The sequence below is a fragment of the Chiloscyllium punctatum genome, chromosome 46 (assembly GCF_047496795.1).
Source record: "Chiloscyllium punctatum isolate Juve2018m chromosome 46, sChiPun1.3, whole genome shotgun sequence".
Classification (NCBI taxonomy): domain Eukaryota; kingdom Metazoa; phylum Chordata; class Chondrichthyes; order Orectolobiformes; family Hemiscylliidae; genus Chiloscyllium; species Chiloscyllium punctatum.
The window spans coordinates 41210225-41227993 of NC_092784.1; the positions used below are offsets into that span (position 1 = coordinate 41210225).

Sequence of the window (17769 nt, forward strand, 5' to 3'; positions counted from 1 at the left end):
GTGGAGGGAAATGAGGAAACTGTTGAAATCCACATTAATTCCATGTGGTTGCAAGGGGGAAGTTGAGGCATTCTTCCTCCAGGCGTTGGGAGGTTAGAGTTTGGCAATGAAGGAGACCCAGAACCTCCATGTTCTTGGTGGAGTGGAAGGGGGAGTTGAAATGTTCAGCCACGGGATGTGGGGTTGGTTGGTGCGGGTGTCCCAGAGATGCTCTCCGAAACGACCTGCAAGTTGGCATCCAGTCTCCCCGGTGTAGAGGAGACCACATCAGGCTCAATGGATACAGTAGATGACATTTGCAGAGGTACAAGTAAGTTTCTGTTGGATATGGAAAGATCCTTTGGGGCCTTGGACGGAGGGGAGGGGGGAGGTGTGGGCGAACGTTTTGTACTTCCTGCAGTGGCAGGGGAAGGTGTCAGGAGTGGTGTGTGGAATGGTGGGGGATGTGGATCTGACAAGGGAATTGCGGAGGGAATAGTCTCTCCGGAATACTGATAGGGGACGGGAGGGAAATATCTGCCGCATGAGGAAGGATCCTTTGCAGCCTTGGATGGGGGTGAGGGGGGATGGTGTGGGCACAGGTTTTGCACTTCCCACTGCCCCATGTTGAACACTTTAACTCTCCCTCCCACTCCAAGGACATGTAGGTCCTGGGCCTCCTCCATCGCCAAATCCTAACCACCGGATGCCTGGAGGAAGAACGCCTCATCTTCCACCTTGGGACCCTGCAACCACACTAGATTAATGTAGATTTCACCAGTTTCCTCATTTCCCTTCCCCCTACTTTATCCTGGTCCAAGCCTCCAACTCGGCACCACCCTCTTGACCTGTCCACTGCCTTTCTCATCTACCCGCTCCACCCTCCTCTCCGACCTATCACTTTCTCCCCCACCTTCATCTTCCTACTGCATTCTCAGCTACCTTCCCCCCAGTCACAGCCCCCTCCCAATTATCTCTCAGCCCCCAGGCCCACAGGTCTCATTGCTGATGAAGGGCTTATGCCTGAAACGTCGATTCACCTGCTCCTCGGATGTTGCCTGACCAGCTGTGCTTTTTCAGCACCACAGGGTGAGCGTCTGGAGGATTAACAGGATCAGAGCACACAGAAGTTAACGCAGTCCCCAATACAGAGTTAATCTTTTCTCTCTGAGGCAAACAGAGGGACAGATACTGCGCGTGGACAATATGTAGCGGGTCTATGTAATGATTAGGAATCAGTAAAGGCTTAATGGGCTGAAGGGCCTGATCCTTTGCTGTATTTTATTGTATTATAAATTCTTATGCCCACACTTACAATGGAAACTGACTATGTAAACATGTCACATTGTAATCACATCTCCCTGCCAGTGGTGATGCTGCAACACAAGTGCACACATACGTTAACAAAATGACTGGATTACATCAGCCAAGATTCTCTGAAAGCACGGACAAAAGAATTTTTGAATGTAAAAGTTGACCTGAAGTGCAAAGTCCTGAATTAAATAGTCTTTTTTGTTCTGCAGATTCATTTGCCAATATACGAAGTCCTGCAAGTGTGAGCAAGCAGTTAGAACTCCAGCTCACAGGATTACAAGTTAAGGCTTTTGTTGCATCTTGGAACATACAAATAATGTCTCATATAATAAAACCTTTAAAGTATACAACATTCCTAGCACCAGTAACAACTATACAGCTTAAAGCAAAACTCCCACGTGATTAATTCAAGAGGGTGCAATTGTAATAAGACAGAACATGGGGACAACATTTATAACAATCCAACTGTTCCATAAGCTATGGGCTCAACAGTCACCTTGGGAAGCTACAACTGAACTGCCAGTTACTACCCAAGTGCACGGAGTTGCTCATTGTTTTCCAGTACTTATTGCTGAATCCCTTCCTGCTTCTTTTGAGCTTTTCAAAAACCTTTGCTTCTTAGTTTCCAATCCTCTGGACGCGTGCAAGAAAAATACATATTCCCTCTTCATGTGAACCATGGTGCTTCTTGTATCCTGTCAAACAGGATGAAGGGCGAGTTTTGCTGACAGCCCCACTCCTTTGTTTGAGCAGCATTTCAGTCCCATTGCAGAATGGCACACTCGCGTCACACTGGGGAGCAAGGTCATTTCTTCCCGTCAGGCAAGGTGGCAAGGTCCTGGAATAAGCCCGGCACTCAGAGCTCAGCTACACCGTGGGGGAAGGGAGATTTGAGTGCAGGGTGGGTCAGACAGTGGTAGAAAGGCTTCAAACAACGCCCCAGCCCTACTTTATACAAGACCAACACTTTTACTTCTTAAACAAACATCTCATTCCAGCTGGCATTCCTCCGTTCATTTAAAAAAAATAAAATGAATTCAATTTGGGAATATGTTAAAGTGAGGCTGCAGTGGAATGTGTACAGATGGAAGCTGGGTGTGCAGGACATATAATCTGCTACCAAAGGCAGTCACTCATCAGGACGAAGGAGCCTCATTGTTAAAATGATGTAACTGCAACACCTTGATGTGATATTCATATATCTTTAGTGCAGGGCCCAGTTTAATCGCCAATCCCGTCAAAACATCATTCCTCTTCATCAGGAGCAGAGACTTGCCATCAATCTCCTGGAATATGGAAGATGAAAGATTTTCCATTAATTGACATTATTAGTTTCACTGGAATCAGCTGCTCACTAACTTCCCCAGGCTTAGTGTACGTTTGCCCTCAGTTATAGCATCAAACTGTTTCAGGATTCCTGAAATGTACACGCAAAGAGAGGTTGGAGATCCTTTCAGTGGAAGCCTGACATCTACTGTCGGGGTACCAGATTCCTCCAATTTCCCAAAAAGAGAATGGTCATTTAAAAAATTTCATACTTGGAAATCAATGTACTGGACTACCGTTTTGAGGTAAACATGGCAACTCGGACCTGCATGCATCATTCACAAGTCTTATTTTTGCTTCCTTCCAGATCGGGAAGCCTACATTCACTTCTGGGAGTATCAGACCCCTCTAAAAGAGTGGTCCAATGGTTACTGACAGTGCCTGGAGTCCAGATGGTGGCCCCGTTTGGTTTACTGTACAACCACAGCTAATCCACCTAGCTTGCACATCTGTGAACACTACGGGCAATTTAGCATGGCCATTTCACCTAATCTGCACATCTTTGGACTCTGGGAGGAAACTGGAGCAGACTGAGGAAACTTACGCAGAAATGGAGAGAATGTGCAAACTCCCCACAGACAGTCGCCTGAGGCTGGAATCCAATCCAGTTCCCTGGCGCTGAGGCAGCAGTGCTAACCATTGAGTCACCATTCCATCCTGTCAGCTTTTGCTAGGTTCAACATGCTGCTCTGTTTCTATTTGACCCAGCAACTGTTATTTACCACAAAGGGGTCAGTTAGCTCAGTGGTTGGATAGCTGGCTTGTAATACATCGTGATGCTGACAGTGTGGGTTCAATCCCACACCAGCCAAGGTTACCATGACAGACTCTCCCCCTGAACCTTTCCTCTCTCCTGAGGCGTGGTGACCCTCAAGTTAAACAACCACCAGTCATTTCTCTCGGTCTCTCTCTCTCTAATGAAAGAGCAGTCCAGCAGAAAGATGCCGACTTTACTTTTTACCAACCACAGAAAAATAATTGATTTATTTCTGACATATGGTCCCTTGGCCAAGTAAGGCAGCGCTGAGACAATGAGTCAAAAACCAATTAAAAACTTGGGCAAGTTCAGACGGTCAGCCGGAGCTGGATGGAATCCTGGCTACATTTACCAAGAGCCAGCTCCCAAGAAAAGCCATTTTGTTAGCTGTCTTTATAAACGCTGTATTTAGAGTATGCAGCAGGTTGGCTCCTGGAGTTCCATGCAGCTACGTGGGATCCACAATCAGAACCAGTGGCTCAAATCCTGGAAGTAGAGATTACTGAGAGCTGGAACCCTTCATTCTGGAACTTGACCTGCAGGAAATCATTGTCCCAAACAATGCCACATGGAGACAGCATTCCACTGTTCAGAATCCTACTGGAGTTAGTGACAAATGTGGGACACGTACTTTGTTGTTAAAGCTATTTCAAACACCCATTTTTAAAAAGTATGCTCTTCCACATTACAGAGCTCGGATTCAGAAATGTAGACTTAATTAAAATCAAACTGATATGCAGGAATACAAGGCACCAGAGTGGTTCCACACTCACCTGATCCTCAAAAGCAACAGCCTGCTCTGGGAATCCTGCCTCTTTAAAATAATTCACCACATCAGCAATGCTCCATTCAGTCGGATCGACAGGCTTCCCATTCTCTTCCAAGCTGTTAACAAAGACACACCATCACCCCCTCCTCAAGCTGTTAAACAAACACACACCATCATCCCCTCCTCAAACTGTGAACAAACACAGACCACCATGGAAATTACAGACCAGTCAGTTTTATGTCTGTGATCAGCAAGGTACTGGAAAAGACTCTGAGAGATAGGATTTATGACTATCTGAATAAACATAGTTTGATTAAAGATAGTCAGCATGGCTTTGTTAGGGGCTGGTAATGTCTCATGAGCTTTATTGAGTTCTTTGAGGATGTGACAAGACAATTTGACGAAGGTCGAGCAGTGGATGTGGTGTATATGGATTTCAGTAAGGCATTTGATAAGGTCCCCTACAGTAGGCTCATTTGGAAAGTATGGGATACAGGGGAATTTGGCTGTCTGGCTACAGAATTACCTGGCCGAAAGAAGACAGTGGTAGTAGATGGAAAGTCACCTGGAGCTCGGTGACCAGTGGTGTTCCACAGAGATCTGATCTTGGGCCTCTCCTCTTTGTTGTTTTTATAAATGACTTGGATGAAGAAGTGGGAAAGGTGCGTTGGTAAATTTGCTAATGACACAAAGGTTGGTGGTGTTGTAGACAGTGTTGCAGGCTACAACAGGACATTGACAAGATGCAAAGCTGGGCTGAGAAGTGGCAGATGGAGTTCAACTGGATAAATGCGAAGTGATTCATTTTGGAAGGTCGAAGTTGAATGGCGACTACAGGGTCAAAGACAGGATTCTTGGCAGTGTGGAGGAACAGTGGGATCTTGGGGTGCACGTACATAGATCACCTAAAGTTGCCACTCATATTGATAGAGCTGTTAAGAAAGGGCATGGTGTTTTGGCTTTCGATAACAGAGGGATTGAGTTTTAGAGCCGCAAGGTTTTGCTGCAGCTCTATAAAACCTGGTTAAACCACACTCAGAATATTGTGTCTAGTTCTGGTCACCTCATTATAGAAAGGATGCAGATGCTTTAGAGAGGGTGCAGAGGAGCTTTACCAGCATACTGCCTGGATTGGACAGCTTGTCTTATGAAGAGAGGTTGAGTGACCTAGGGCTTTTCACACTGGAGAGAAGGAGGAAGAGAGGTGACTTAACAGAGGTGGGAATTGAACCGGGGCAGGGGGAGCTGGGCGGAAGTGAAGTTGGAGCACAGAGCTGGTCGGGAAAGTAAGTGATTGTTATTTAAGAACTTATCTCGACGCCAACGGTCTTTTTGCAGCAGAGAGTGGCGGGAGGTAGGCGGAAGTGAAGTCGGAGTGCAGAGCTGGTCCGGAAGGTAAGTTATTTTTATTTAAGAACTTACCTCGACGCCAACGAAGAAAAAAGTCAGAATCATTGGTGGCCTTTAAGCGGCAATTGGATAGGTACATGGATAAGTGCTTAAGCTAGGACAAATGTTCGGCACAACATCGTGGGCCGAAGGGCCTGTTCTGTGCTGTATTGTTCTATGTTCTAGGTGTACAAGGTAATGAGAGGAATAGATAGAGTAGATAGTCATGACTGTTCCCCAGGGCAGAAATGGCTGTCACTAGGGGTCATAATTTTAAGGATTGGAAGAAGGCATAGGCAGATGTCAGAGTTAGGCTCTTTATGCAGAGAGTGGTGGGTGGAATGTGCTGCCAGTGGTGGAAGTAGAGTCCGAGACATTAGGGACATTTAAGTGACTGCTGGACAAGCACATGGACGGCAGTAAGTTGAGGGATGCGGAGGTTAGGTTAACCTTAGATTAAGATAAATTGTAGGCCGAAGCATTCCTGAAGAAGGGCTTATGCCCGAAATGTTGATTCTCCTGCTCCTCAGATGCTGCCTGCCCTGCTGTGTTTTTCCAGCACCACATTTTTCAACTCTGGTACTCCAGCATCTGCAGTCCTCACTTTCTACCCGAAAGGCCTGTACTGTTTTACGATCTATCACTCCCTCCTCAAGCTGTTAAAAAAGATACACCGTGGGCGGCCCGGTGACACTGTGGTTAGCACTGCTGCCTCACAGCGCCAGAGACCCAGGTTCAATTCCCGCCTCAGGTGACTGACTGTGTGGAGTTTGCACATTCTCCCAGTGTCTGTGTGGGTTTCCTCCGGGTGCTCCGGTTTCCTCCCACGATCCAAAAATGTGCAGGTTAGGTAGATTGGCCATGCTAAATTGCCCGTAGTGTTAGGTGAAGGGGTAAATGTAAGGGAATGGGTCTGGGTGGGTTACACTTCGGCGGGTCGGTGTGGACTTGTTGGGCCGAAGGGCTTGTTTCCACACTGTACGTAATCTAATCTAATCACTCTCTCCTCAAGCTGTTAACCAAGACACACTGTAATTTCCTCTTCAAGGTGTTGAAATATAATGGCTGCACTTCCTTCAGCACTAGGCAGTCAGTTAAAATGTAAAGAGGAAGGATTGCCAGGGTAGGGAGTGGGAAAAAAAGGGTAGAGCAACTGTCTTTGTGATGATTATGATCCTGAAGGAGAATGGTTTTAATTAGTATATTTTTCTGAACCGAAAGTAAGCAAGTCAAACTATTTTATAACAAATGCATTTTACAGATGCACGGTATTGATGTGCCACTGCAGTGCAGTTGTGTTCTTGTGACATATCCCTTTAAGAATAACTTTAGATGTTAATTGGTGTTGAAGAAAGAAGTGTGAAAGCTACTTGTAAATTCCTGGCTGTGGGTCAGAGGAAATCAGCTTGGTTTGCTCTGAGTTTTCATGTTGATTACAATTAAGTTGGGGTATCTGCTGGAGCCACTGTAGTTTTCTTGATGTTGTGTTGGAACTGTCACCTTTAAGGAGAAGGAAGATCAGAAGGCAGAGCAGAACGTGCAGTGAACAGGAAGCTTCTGGACCAGGTTATGAGGGATCAAGCACAGAAATGGAGGGACTGGACATTGTGGACAATCCAAGTCAGGTACTTACAGGCTTCGGTCTGTGGGACCATGCTCTTCAGGGATCATGTCTATTGGCGATGCTGACGGTGTTAGAAGACACGAGGCTCCACTAACCTCAGGAACTGTTCAGCAAGAGTAAAATACATATATCATACACTTACAGCCACAGGACAATGATAAAACACAAAACTTATACCTGGTAGAGACATTTTTTCAGGCAGCAACTTATGATCTGGATAGCACTGCCTGAAAGGGTGGTGAAAACTCACTCAAAAGTTGTTTTTTTATGAGGAAGTGGGACAAATACTGGAAGATGAAAAAACCTTCATGGCAATGAGAGGAGAATAAGGAAATGCAACTAATTCAGAGCTGGACTGAGTGGTTGTTTTCTTTGCTGTTCCTCTTCACAGCCTCAGAAAAATGATTTGCAGGAGCTGGTGTTGGACTGGGGTGTACAAAGTTAAAAATCACACAACACCAGGTTATAGTCCAACAGGTTTAATTGGAAGCACACTAGCTTTCAGAGCGTTGCTCCTTCATCAGGTGATAGTGGAGGGCTCAATCCTAACACACACAATTTATAGCAAAAATCTACAGTGTGATGTAACTGAAATTATACATTGAAAAATTGATTGTCTGTTAAGTCTTTCATCTGTTTGAACACCATGATAGTTTCACTTCTTTCATGTGTAAATCACAAAACCTTCTTTTAAAAGGTTGCATTCTCAGGTTAGCTGTTAACAATGGTGATAGCTAGACAATATGTTAAAGGTGTTAGCCCCCTGTGTTCTCTGTCTATGACCTGATGTTTAGATTGATTCTAATCTAAAAAGTGAGATAACGGAGTTCTACATGAATTCATGCAGTTTTTGAGCAAAGTACAATGTAACCCTGAAAGTACAAATTCACCCCACAAAATATATATAGCTAAGTTTGGTACCCATAGGGAGGGCCTCAACAGGCATCTTGGGTTAATCACCATTGCACTATACACACACACACACACACACACTTCTATATACACACACACACACACTTCTATATACACACACACACACACACAGACTTAAGACACTCTACACTCACTACACACACACACACAACCTCCAACTCAGACAGACAGACACACAGACAAAGACCCACATGCACACACATATTTTGTGGGATGAATTTGTACTTGCAGGGTTACATTGTATTTTGCCCAAAAACTGCATGCATTCATGTAGAACTCTGAGCTAGTGTGCTTCCAATTAAACCTGTTGGACTATAATCTGGTGTTGTGTGATTTATAACTCAGAAAAATGGTACTGGATCTCAATAAAACCAGATTAGATGGGGTAAAAATACTTTCAATCTCCGCACTCTCCTGTTGATTTTTAAACTGTTTACTATGAGGCATGAACATTGCTGGCAAAGTCAGTATTTGTTGAAGCTGGTGGTTTTGATGATGGTGGACCACATTCTTGAACCAATACAGTCTGTCTGGTACAAATGAAGTCTGGTACACTGAGCCATTTTAATGGATAGCTAAGAGTAACCAGACCAGGAAAGGACAGCAGATTTCCTTCCCGAAAGGACTGTAATAAGAGCAGAATGAGGGCATTTGGCCTACTGAGTCAGCTCCGCCATTCGATCATGCTTGATGTGTTTCTCAACCCCATTCTCCTGCCTTCTCCCTGTAACCCTTGGTCCCTTCACTAATTAAGAATCAAAAACATTAGTGAACAAGATGGGTTTTATGATTATCAATGGTCATGGCAATCAATTTGCTTATAGCAAGCCGTTTGAAACAGTAATGAGAAATGATCAGAATATCTTATTTTTAAAAAGTAAGGTCGTATTTAACAAGGTGATATTGAGTGAGGGGTATATAATGGCCAAAGTAAACTCTTTTGCTCTTCTTCAAACATTACCATGGAGTCTTTCACACTCACCCAGAGGGGAAGCGAACTCTCCACCTAATATCTCATTGAAAAGTGACACTTCTGACAGTGTTCCCTCAGGATGACCCTAGTACTGGAGTGTCAGCCTAGGTTTTGTGCTCCTGTCTATAAAGTGGGATTGAACCCACAACCTCAGATGTGAATGCACCACCTCCTGTGCCGAGGCTGACACTATCGAAGTATGAAGAGTATGAGTAAGTCTGGCATGTGTCAGCAACCAAGCAAGTTTTGAATCTCAACCACATTCCAATGGCAAACAAAATACTAAAGGTAAATCAGAAACACAGGGGAAATCACACTGGGCTTTTTTGTATCAGTTCACAGGCTGGAGTCAATGTTGGCTACATCATTTATGTCCACCCCTATTTACCCTCAAACAGTCAGCCACATTGCTGTGGGTCTGCAGTCATAGATACGCCTCAATGGGATGGGATACCAGACTTACCTCCCACTGACTAGGTTTTTATGACAATCTGGATAGTTTTGTGGTGACCGATGCTGAAAGGATGTCTCTCCTTTGTGGAAGAGACTAGAACTAGGAGAAGCTTTAAAAATAAGGGATCTCCTACTTCACATGAAAATGGAACAGAATTGAACATTGCAGATCCATGGCGATTAACAACAACAACAACAACAACTGTTTGTGTCAATATAGTACCGTGAATTGAATGAAATGCTTCAAAGCAAACTTTAACAATGAGTCATATAAGGGTGGATTTATAAGAATCTTTGTCAAAGAACACACTTTTTCTTCTTTAACAGCGCAAGAAAGAGCAAACATTTGCAGGCCCATGGCTAAGGAAAGACTGTTATCTTTACTTTTTCAACTTCATATTAAGAAGGACTATTACGATTAACTTTTAACTTATTTATTTTTCTATATTGTACCTAAGATTTTGTACCTTGATACCTTTGTAGCTAAGAATGGCAACAGGAATTGCGGCTTTGTACTTTTCACTGTACTCCCGTCTCCCTGCACTTGAGTACATGTGACTATAAACATAATTCCAGTTCTTTTTCTCTCAGAGGTGTGTGGAATTTCTTTTCCCCAGACTGCAGGGTCATGGAATATTTTTAACACTGAGATAAACAGATTTTTGACCAATGAGGGAGTCACAGGGTAATGGATGTCAGGCAAGGAAGTAGACTTGAAGCCACCATTAAATCTGCCAAGGCCTTACTGACTGGTGGGGCAAGCCCAAGGGGCTGAACAACCTACTCCTAATGCTCCCGAGGATAGGCAAAGGTCTAGTGGTATTATCGCAGAGACCCAGGAAACATTCTGGGGATCAGTGTTCGAACCCCGCCACAGCAGATGGTGAAATCTAAATTCAATAAAAAACCTTAAATTCGGAGTCTTGTGACCACCATAAATCCATTGCTGATCGTTAGGAAAAACCCATCGGGTTCACTAATGTCCTTTAGGGAAGGAAACTACCATCCTTACATGGTTTGGCCTACACATGACTCCAGCTCCACAGCAATGTGGTTGATTCTTAACTGCCCTCTGGACAATTAGGGATGGGCAATAAATGCTGGCCCAGCCAGTGATGTTCCTCATTCTGTGAATGAATAAAATAAAGTTCATGCTCCAGATTCCTTTAATGAACTGAATTTAAATTGGGGAGCTGCTCTGATGGAAATGGAACTCACAGATTAGTCCAGGTTTCCAGATTACCAGGCCTTTGACATAACCACTGCGCTGCCTTACTGGTTCCTGTATAACCATCAGTGGAAGGTCACACTCAGGCCACAGATTAGGTCACTAGGTCACTGTTTCAAGCCGTGAGAACTTTGGGGAAGATGAAGGCAGGCCCAAAGAGTAAGGCAATAATTAAAAGCATTGAATTAAATTGAATTTATTGAATAGAATGCACAAATTGAATAACCTGAGCTCAAAGTGCCAACCTACACAGATATTCAAATCCCAGTTCTTAAAAATGTATAATTCGGCTCAGAAGTTAATGAAATTTTGCACGACATCTGTTGGAAAAATCAAGCACTTTCAGTTGAATACTGCCTTCCAATTCTCCTGCAGCATAGGCTTCCTAACACCAGTGTAATAAACCCAATGGTTGTGGGCGGCACGGTGGCACAGTGGTTAGCACTACTCCTTCACAGCGCCAGAGACCTGGGTTCAATTCCCACCTTGGACAGACTGTCTGTGTGGAATTTGCACATTCTCCCCGTGTCTGCGTGGGTTTCCTCCGGGTGCTCCGGTTTCCTCCCACAGTCCAAAAGATGTGCAGGTTAAGTGAATTGGCCATGCTAAATTGCCCGTAGTGTTAGGGCAGGGGAATGGGTCAGGGTGGGTTGCTCTTTGGAGGGTCGATGTGGACTTGTTGGGCCAAAGGGCCTGTTTCCACACTGTAAGTAATCTAATCTAAACATATCACTTCTTGCTCAACAGTGGGTGACAGGCCATTTGGACCACATCTAAAACTACCAAGAGAAGTACTAAAGAGAAATGTTTGTCACTTACACAGTCTGCTATAGAAACACAGCTTTATTTTAATCTGCTCTAAAGCTGTCATTATTAATCAGAGACAAATACTCCGGATGCAGCAAGACAGAAGTAGAAGAAACGATCAAACACTGTTACTGACTCAAAAGCTTCTAATAATAGCTGGTAACCTTCTTTGCTCAAGAAAGCTGTGTATATGGCTAGTTTTATATCATATTCAATTATCATCAAGTAATGGGATCAGAAAGGAACCTCAGCTAAAGAGAAAGTCACAAGAGGAGAATAACTACAGAATATACAACAACAATGATAACAACCTCTCTCTCAATGTCAGCAAAAGAACTGATCATTGACTTTAGGAAGAAAGGAGGAGAAACACGCTCCTATCATCATCAATGGAGCGGAGGTGGAGAATAGTCGAGAGCATTAAGTTCCTAGGAGTGACAATAACCGACTACCTGTCTGGACCATCCATGTTGATATAATGGTCAAGAAGGCACAACAACACCTCTTCTTCCTCAGGAGGCTTAGGAAACTCGACATGCCCATAAAGACTGTCACCAACTTTTAATACATGCATCATAGAAAGCATTTCACTTGGGTGCATAATGGTCTAGTCTGGCAATTGCTCTACCCAGGACCGTAAGAAACTGCAATAAGTTGTGCGCACAGCCCAGACCATCGCAGAAGCCAATCTCCCATCCACAGACTCCATTTACACTTCTCATTGTTGTGGAAAGGCTGCCAATATCATCAAAGGCCCCTCCCACCCTGGTAATGCTTTCTTCCAACCTCTTCCGTCAGACAGAAGATATAGAAGCTTGAACACACGTACCATCAGGTTCAAAAACAACTTCTTCTCCGCTGTTATTAGACTGCTGAATGGATCTTTTTAATTTCACATCTAATGTTGACCTTGTTTTGTGCAGCTCCTGTGCAGCTGTAACCGGTGTGTCTCGCTGTCTCAGCACCCAGTGATCTGTATGTGCTTGTTTGCTATGATCTGCCTGCACTGCTCACAAAACAAAACTTTTCACTGTACTTGGGTAATGTAACAACAATAAATCAAATTTAAAAAATAACTTGCATTTACAAAGTAATCCAAATTTTGTAATGGCAGCACGGTGGCTCAGTGGTTAGCACTGCTACCTCCCAGTGTCAGGGACCCGGGTTCGATTCCAGCCTCAGGCGACTGTCTGTGTGGAGTCTACACATTCTACCTGTGTCTATGTGGGTTTCCTCCGGGTGCTCCGGTTTCCTCCCACAATCCAAAGATGTGCAGGTTAGATGAATTGGCCATGCTAAATTGCCCATAGTGTTCAGGGATGTGTAGGCTAGGTGCATTAGTCAGGGAAAATGTAGTGTATTAGAGTAGGGGAATGGGTTTGTGTGGGATACTCTTTGGAGGATCGGTGTGGACTTGTTGGGCTAAATGGCCTGTTTCCATACTGTAGGGATTCCATGACTCTTATACTGCATTGAAACATCACAAGGTACTTTACAAGAGAGAGTTCTATCAAAATGTGACACTGAACCACATATTATTATAGTTGATCAAAAGCATGGTCAAAATGCTAGGTAGTGTATTAAAGAGAGAAAGAAAAATTGGGGGGGGGGGGGGTGCATGGATTCCAAAGATTACGATCTTGGCAATTGAAGGCATGGCAGCCACTGAGAATAGATAAAGGCCAGAACCGAGATTGCGCGTTGATTTTGGAACAGTGTAGGTCTGGAAGAGATGGGAGGAGATGTGATAACAAGATGATAACTGAGGCACCTGTTCCACTCCCAGTAACAATCTGGCATAGCATTAATATTTCCAAGCATATTGCATCATCAAATGAACTGATAAGGGAATTCAGTAGCCTGCTCAGTCAGGTATATCCCACTGAAGCATAACAGTGAGCAAGACTGTCTGTTCAATGCTGTTCCCCCACAGGTTATGGTACAGGGCAATGTCTGAGGCTGCAATGCTGATTTGTGGGAAAGACCGGTTACATGCTAGCGACACTGGGATGGACAATACATAAAGAATGCCGATTGATTGGCAAACTTGGTTGGGGAATGGGGAACGGCTGATTTATGTCTTTGCTACGTAGTCCATTATAGAAAAGTCAGCCACAGGTAGGTCAGTCAAGGTAAAATTTACCCTGCCTCGCACAAGTGTCTGTTTATTTGATTGTGATCGCCAAATAAGAAGAGCAAGCTGAAAATTGTAAAAATGCAAAAGGTCTGCGGAGGCTAGAGTGATCGCTGTCTCTTCTGAATATCTGGGAGAATATACAACCTCCAGCTCTGTGCCACTATGGAACCTCTTCCTTTCTGGACTGAATTAAGATTCACAGAATTTCTTGACCATAGTGGGTCAAGTTCAGCATGCAGAGGGATTCTCAGCAAAGCCCTTTGAAGAGGTGCAGGTGGAAACACTGCCGTATAAACTCGTGAAGGGAGCAGGCTGCAGAGACAAAGCCTCCAAAAGCCATTCTTAATAGGAAAGTTGACATCAATTTTCTCTTTGGATGTTGAAGTTCTAAACAAGCAGATGCGAGAGCCCCTTCAGCTGCCTCGGTACATTCCAGACCTTCACAAATTGTTACATAGAAAGTTTTCTTTCCTGTATTACTTTTGCTTCTTTCACCATTCACATTAAAATGATGTCTGCTCATTGTTAATCCTTTCAAGAGTGGGAACAATTTCACCTTACATACTCTGTCTGACCCAAGAGAGGGAGAGAAACGAGAGAAAAGAAAGAAAGACAAGCAGCCAGAAAGCAAGTGAGGAGGCCAGCACAGTTATAAAATGCCTATCACCTCAGGACATCATAAGCATTTTATAACTAATGAAGCATACCTCTGAAACGTGGTCACTGCTGTAATGAAGGAAACAGCCAGTTTGTACACGTCAAGCTCTCACAAACAGGAAAGTGGTAAATAAGCAGATAATCCCTTCCTTAGCAATGTTGATTGAGAGATAATGAGTCAAGATACTGGAAACATTTCCTGTTTTTCTTGCTGTGGAGTAGTTTACGTGCACCTGATTTGCCAAATAAAGCATTAATTTAACAGCCCTTCACATAACAGTGCAGCACTCTTTCAGTACAGTTGTGGGCTCAGGTCTTTGGAGTGGGACCTGGATTTGAATAGCTGAATATCTAAAGTGACAAATTAACGTATGGTATTATTGGTTCCATGTTTGAATCTCTTACTAGGGTAGACCAGGAACAACGTACGTTGATATTGCAACTTATTATAATGAAATGTCCCAAAGAGTATTATAAAGCAAAGTATGGCACTGTGCGGCATAAAGAGATATTAGGTTACATGGTTGAAAGTTCAGTCAAAGAAATAGGTTTTAAATTCTAAAGGAAGAACACAGGTGGACTCTCCTGAAAAGTCACTAAGCTATGGGCTAAATGACCCGATAATCCCTCCATCTCAGTGTCAACACCCTTTTGCACAGCAACTTTGAATGTTTCATTGCATAAAAAGGCACTATATAAATGCAAGTGGTTGTTGTTTGCCATTCACAATTTCTTTGCAACAGTCCATCTATAAAAGTACTGCAACTGGACTTTTCTGCTGAATTTAAATCTGTCAGCTACTAAGGCTGACATTCATCATTCACACAGCTGTACCAATAGACACTTTAAATCCAGCAACAGGGAAATGTCACATAGTAACAGCGTGGATTACTGAGCAAAGGTAACTGAAATACAAATTTATGAATTAGGAGAAAAGTAGTCCATTGGGCCCTTCATTCCTGCTCCACCATTCAATAAGTTGGTAGCTGACCTGCTAGTGCTCCAAATTCCAGTCCGGGGAATCTTTGATTCTGCTGCTTTACAAGAATCTATCACCTCTGCCTTCAAAATATGCAATGATCCTATTCCCACTACCTGCTAAGGCAGAGAAGTCCAAAATTGTATTGCACTGAAAGGAACAAAGATTCCCACATCTCTTTCCTAAAAGGGCAATCCTTAATTTTAAAACAATATCTCTTACTTCTGGCTCACTTACATCCTTATCTACCTTATCAATGCCATTCAGGACCTTATAAACCCTAACCAAATCACCCCTTCTTATGAACTCTAATGAAAACAAAGCCAGCCTGTCCAAACATTCCTCATAAATTCCAGGCATTAATTCAGTAAATGCTCCCTGAACCATCTCTTATGCATTTACATCTTTTGTTAAATAAGGAGACCAAAACTGCACACAAGTGTTCAAGATGCTGTCTCACCAATGCTCTGGTTAATTTTTCTTTCATTCAAGAGATGTAGACTTCGATTTGATTTGATTTATTACTGTCATATGTCTAGGTACAATGAAAAGTTTCGTTTTGCATGCAGTGCAGATAGATCATACCACAGATCATCGCAAAGGGTAACAGAGCAAGGAATATAATGAATATGGCTGCCGAGAAGGTGTACAAAGAGCGAGATCAACATCAAATTTAAAGTTTGAGAGAATGCTGGGGGCACCAATATTTACTGCATCTTTATTATTATTATTATTGAAAAGGTGGTGGTGATCTGCCTTCTCAAAATGCTAAACTCCATTTGTCTTAGGCACACCAATAATGCAATTAGGGAGGGAGGTCTAGGAGTTTGACCCAGCGACACTGAAGGAACGGCAATATACTTCCAAATCAGGATGGTGAGTGGCTTAGAGGGAACGGAGAGAAATAGCGTTCCCATGGATCTGCTATCCTTGTCCTTCTAGATGCTCATGTCTGTAAGTTTGAAAGGTACTGTCAAAGGAACCTTGGTGGATTTCTGCAGTGCATTCTGTAAATAGTACACACTGCCACTAATGTTGGAGGCAGTGAAGGTGTATGGATGTTGTTGTGTTAAAATTGGCTGCCTTCCTGCCAGAAAGCCGTAAGCTGGTCACCTGACTCTCCATTCGGGTGATGAGATGGTGGCGGCACAAACGGGTATTTCACTCACTTCCTGTTACCCCTCCTTTACCCCACAGGACACAGTAACACGCAGTACTAAAAGCAGCTCACCAGCAATGTGCCTCAATCCTGAACCACTAACCAGAGGTAATCCAGCTGTTTCCCAAAGATACGATACAAAGACAAGATATGGATTCTCATATCAAACTGTGTGGAATTTACCATTTTATTTGTAATTAAAAATTAGCAATCTCTTTTGAGTCTAGATCAGATTTATGCATCCACATTGCCAATCCTCATATCAGCTTGGGTTGCTTTTGTCCAAAGTGAAGGTCTTGTTAAACATTAGCTAGTCATCTCAGAAAAGATGGAAAAATTGGTTCTTGGAAAAGAAAAGAACAAGGGGGATTGCCTGCACCTGAAATTTGTTGGGATCTACACTTAAATGCAGTAATTCAGATATTTCAACCAAATAAATTCATTTATGAATGTAGTGATTATCAAGTTCCTTTAAATGCTTATTTCTAAGGGAAGTAAAGGATCAAATTCCACTCTCTGAGATTATATTAGAATCCTGGAAGACCCTTTGGCCGGTTGGCCGGAAAGCTAATTTTGCAACAACCACACAACCTACAATTCATGTAGCACCTTTAATACAGTAAACTGATCCAAAGCACTTCATAGGAACCTAAACAAACTTTGTTCAAGGTAGAGGGCTCTCAAATACATAAAATGTATGAACAGATGTAGACCATTCAGCCCACTGAAACTGCTCCCCATTCAATGGCCAGTCTGCTGATCCTCAACTCCACTTTGCTACCCTTATTGATTAAAGATCTGTCTTTCTCAAATTTGAATACTGACTTAATGACCCAGCTTCTACAGTTGTTTGCAGTAAAAACAATTCCAGAGATTCAGTACGCTCTGAAAGAAACCTGCCTCACCTCTGTCCTAACTGGATGACCCTCACTCTGAGACAATACCCTCTGGTTCTAGACTTTCCCTTTCCACAATGACCTGACAAGTGCCCTAAGAATCTTGAGTGTGTGTGTATATATGATCACCTCTCATTCATTTAAATTCCACTGAATACAGGCCCAACCTACTCAGCCTGGGGCAGCACTTTAGTTCAGTGGTTAGCACTATTGCCTCACAGCGCCAGGGACCCAGACTTGGTTCCAGCCTTGGGCAATTGTCTGTGTGGAGTTTGCATATTCTCCTCGTCTCTGCATGGGTTTCTTCCATGTGCGCCAGTTTGCTCCCACAGTCCAAAGATGTGCAAGTTAGATGGATTAGCCATAGGATATGCAAGGTTACAGGGATA

General features: G+C 43.4%; 1 protein-coding gene across 3 annotated transcripts in view; it reads right to left on the bottom strand.

The window, feature by feature from the left end:
- Positions 1 to 943: 943 nt before the first annotated feature.
- The window catches only part of LOC140467976 (sterile alpha motif domain-containing protein 1-like), a 61646-nt gene continuing 44820 nt past the window's right edge, over positions 944 to 17769 (bottom strand). For 2 of the 3 annotated variants that reach the window (XM_072564076.1, XM_072564075.1), the window contains 3 exons: positions 7168 to 7261; positions 4150 to 4261; positions 944 to 2579 (listed from right to left, as the gene is read on the bottom strand). In XM_072564076.1, coding sequence (XP_072420177.1) covers positions 2430 to 2579; positions 4150 to 4261; positions 7168 to 7261 — 356 coding nt within the window. In that variant the 3' untranslated portion in view covers positions 944 to 2429. Of the gene's footprint in view, positions 2580 to 4149; positions 4298 to 7167; positions 7262 to 17769 lie in introns of those variants that run through there. The other variant, XM_072564077.1, reaches the window with a different exon arrangement.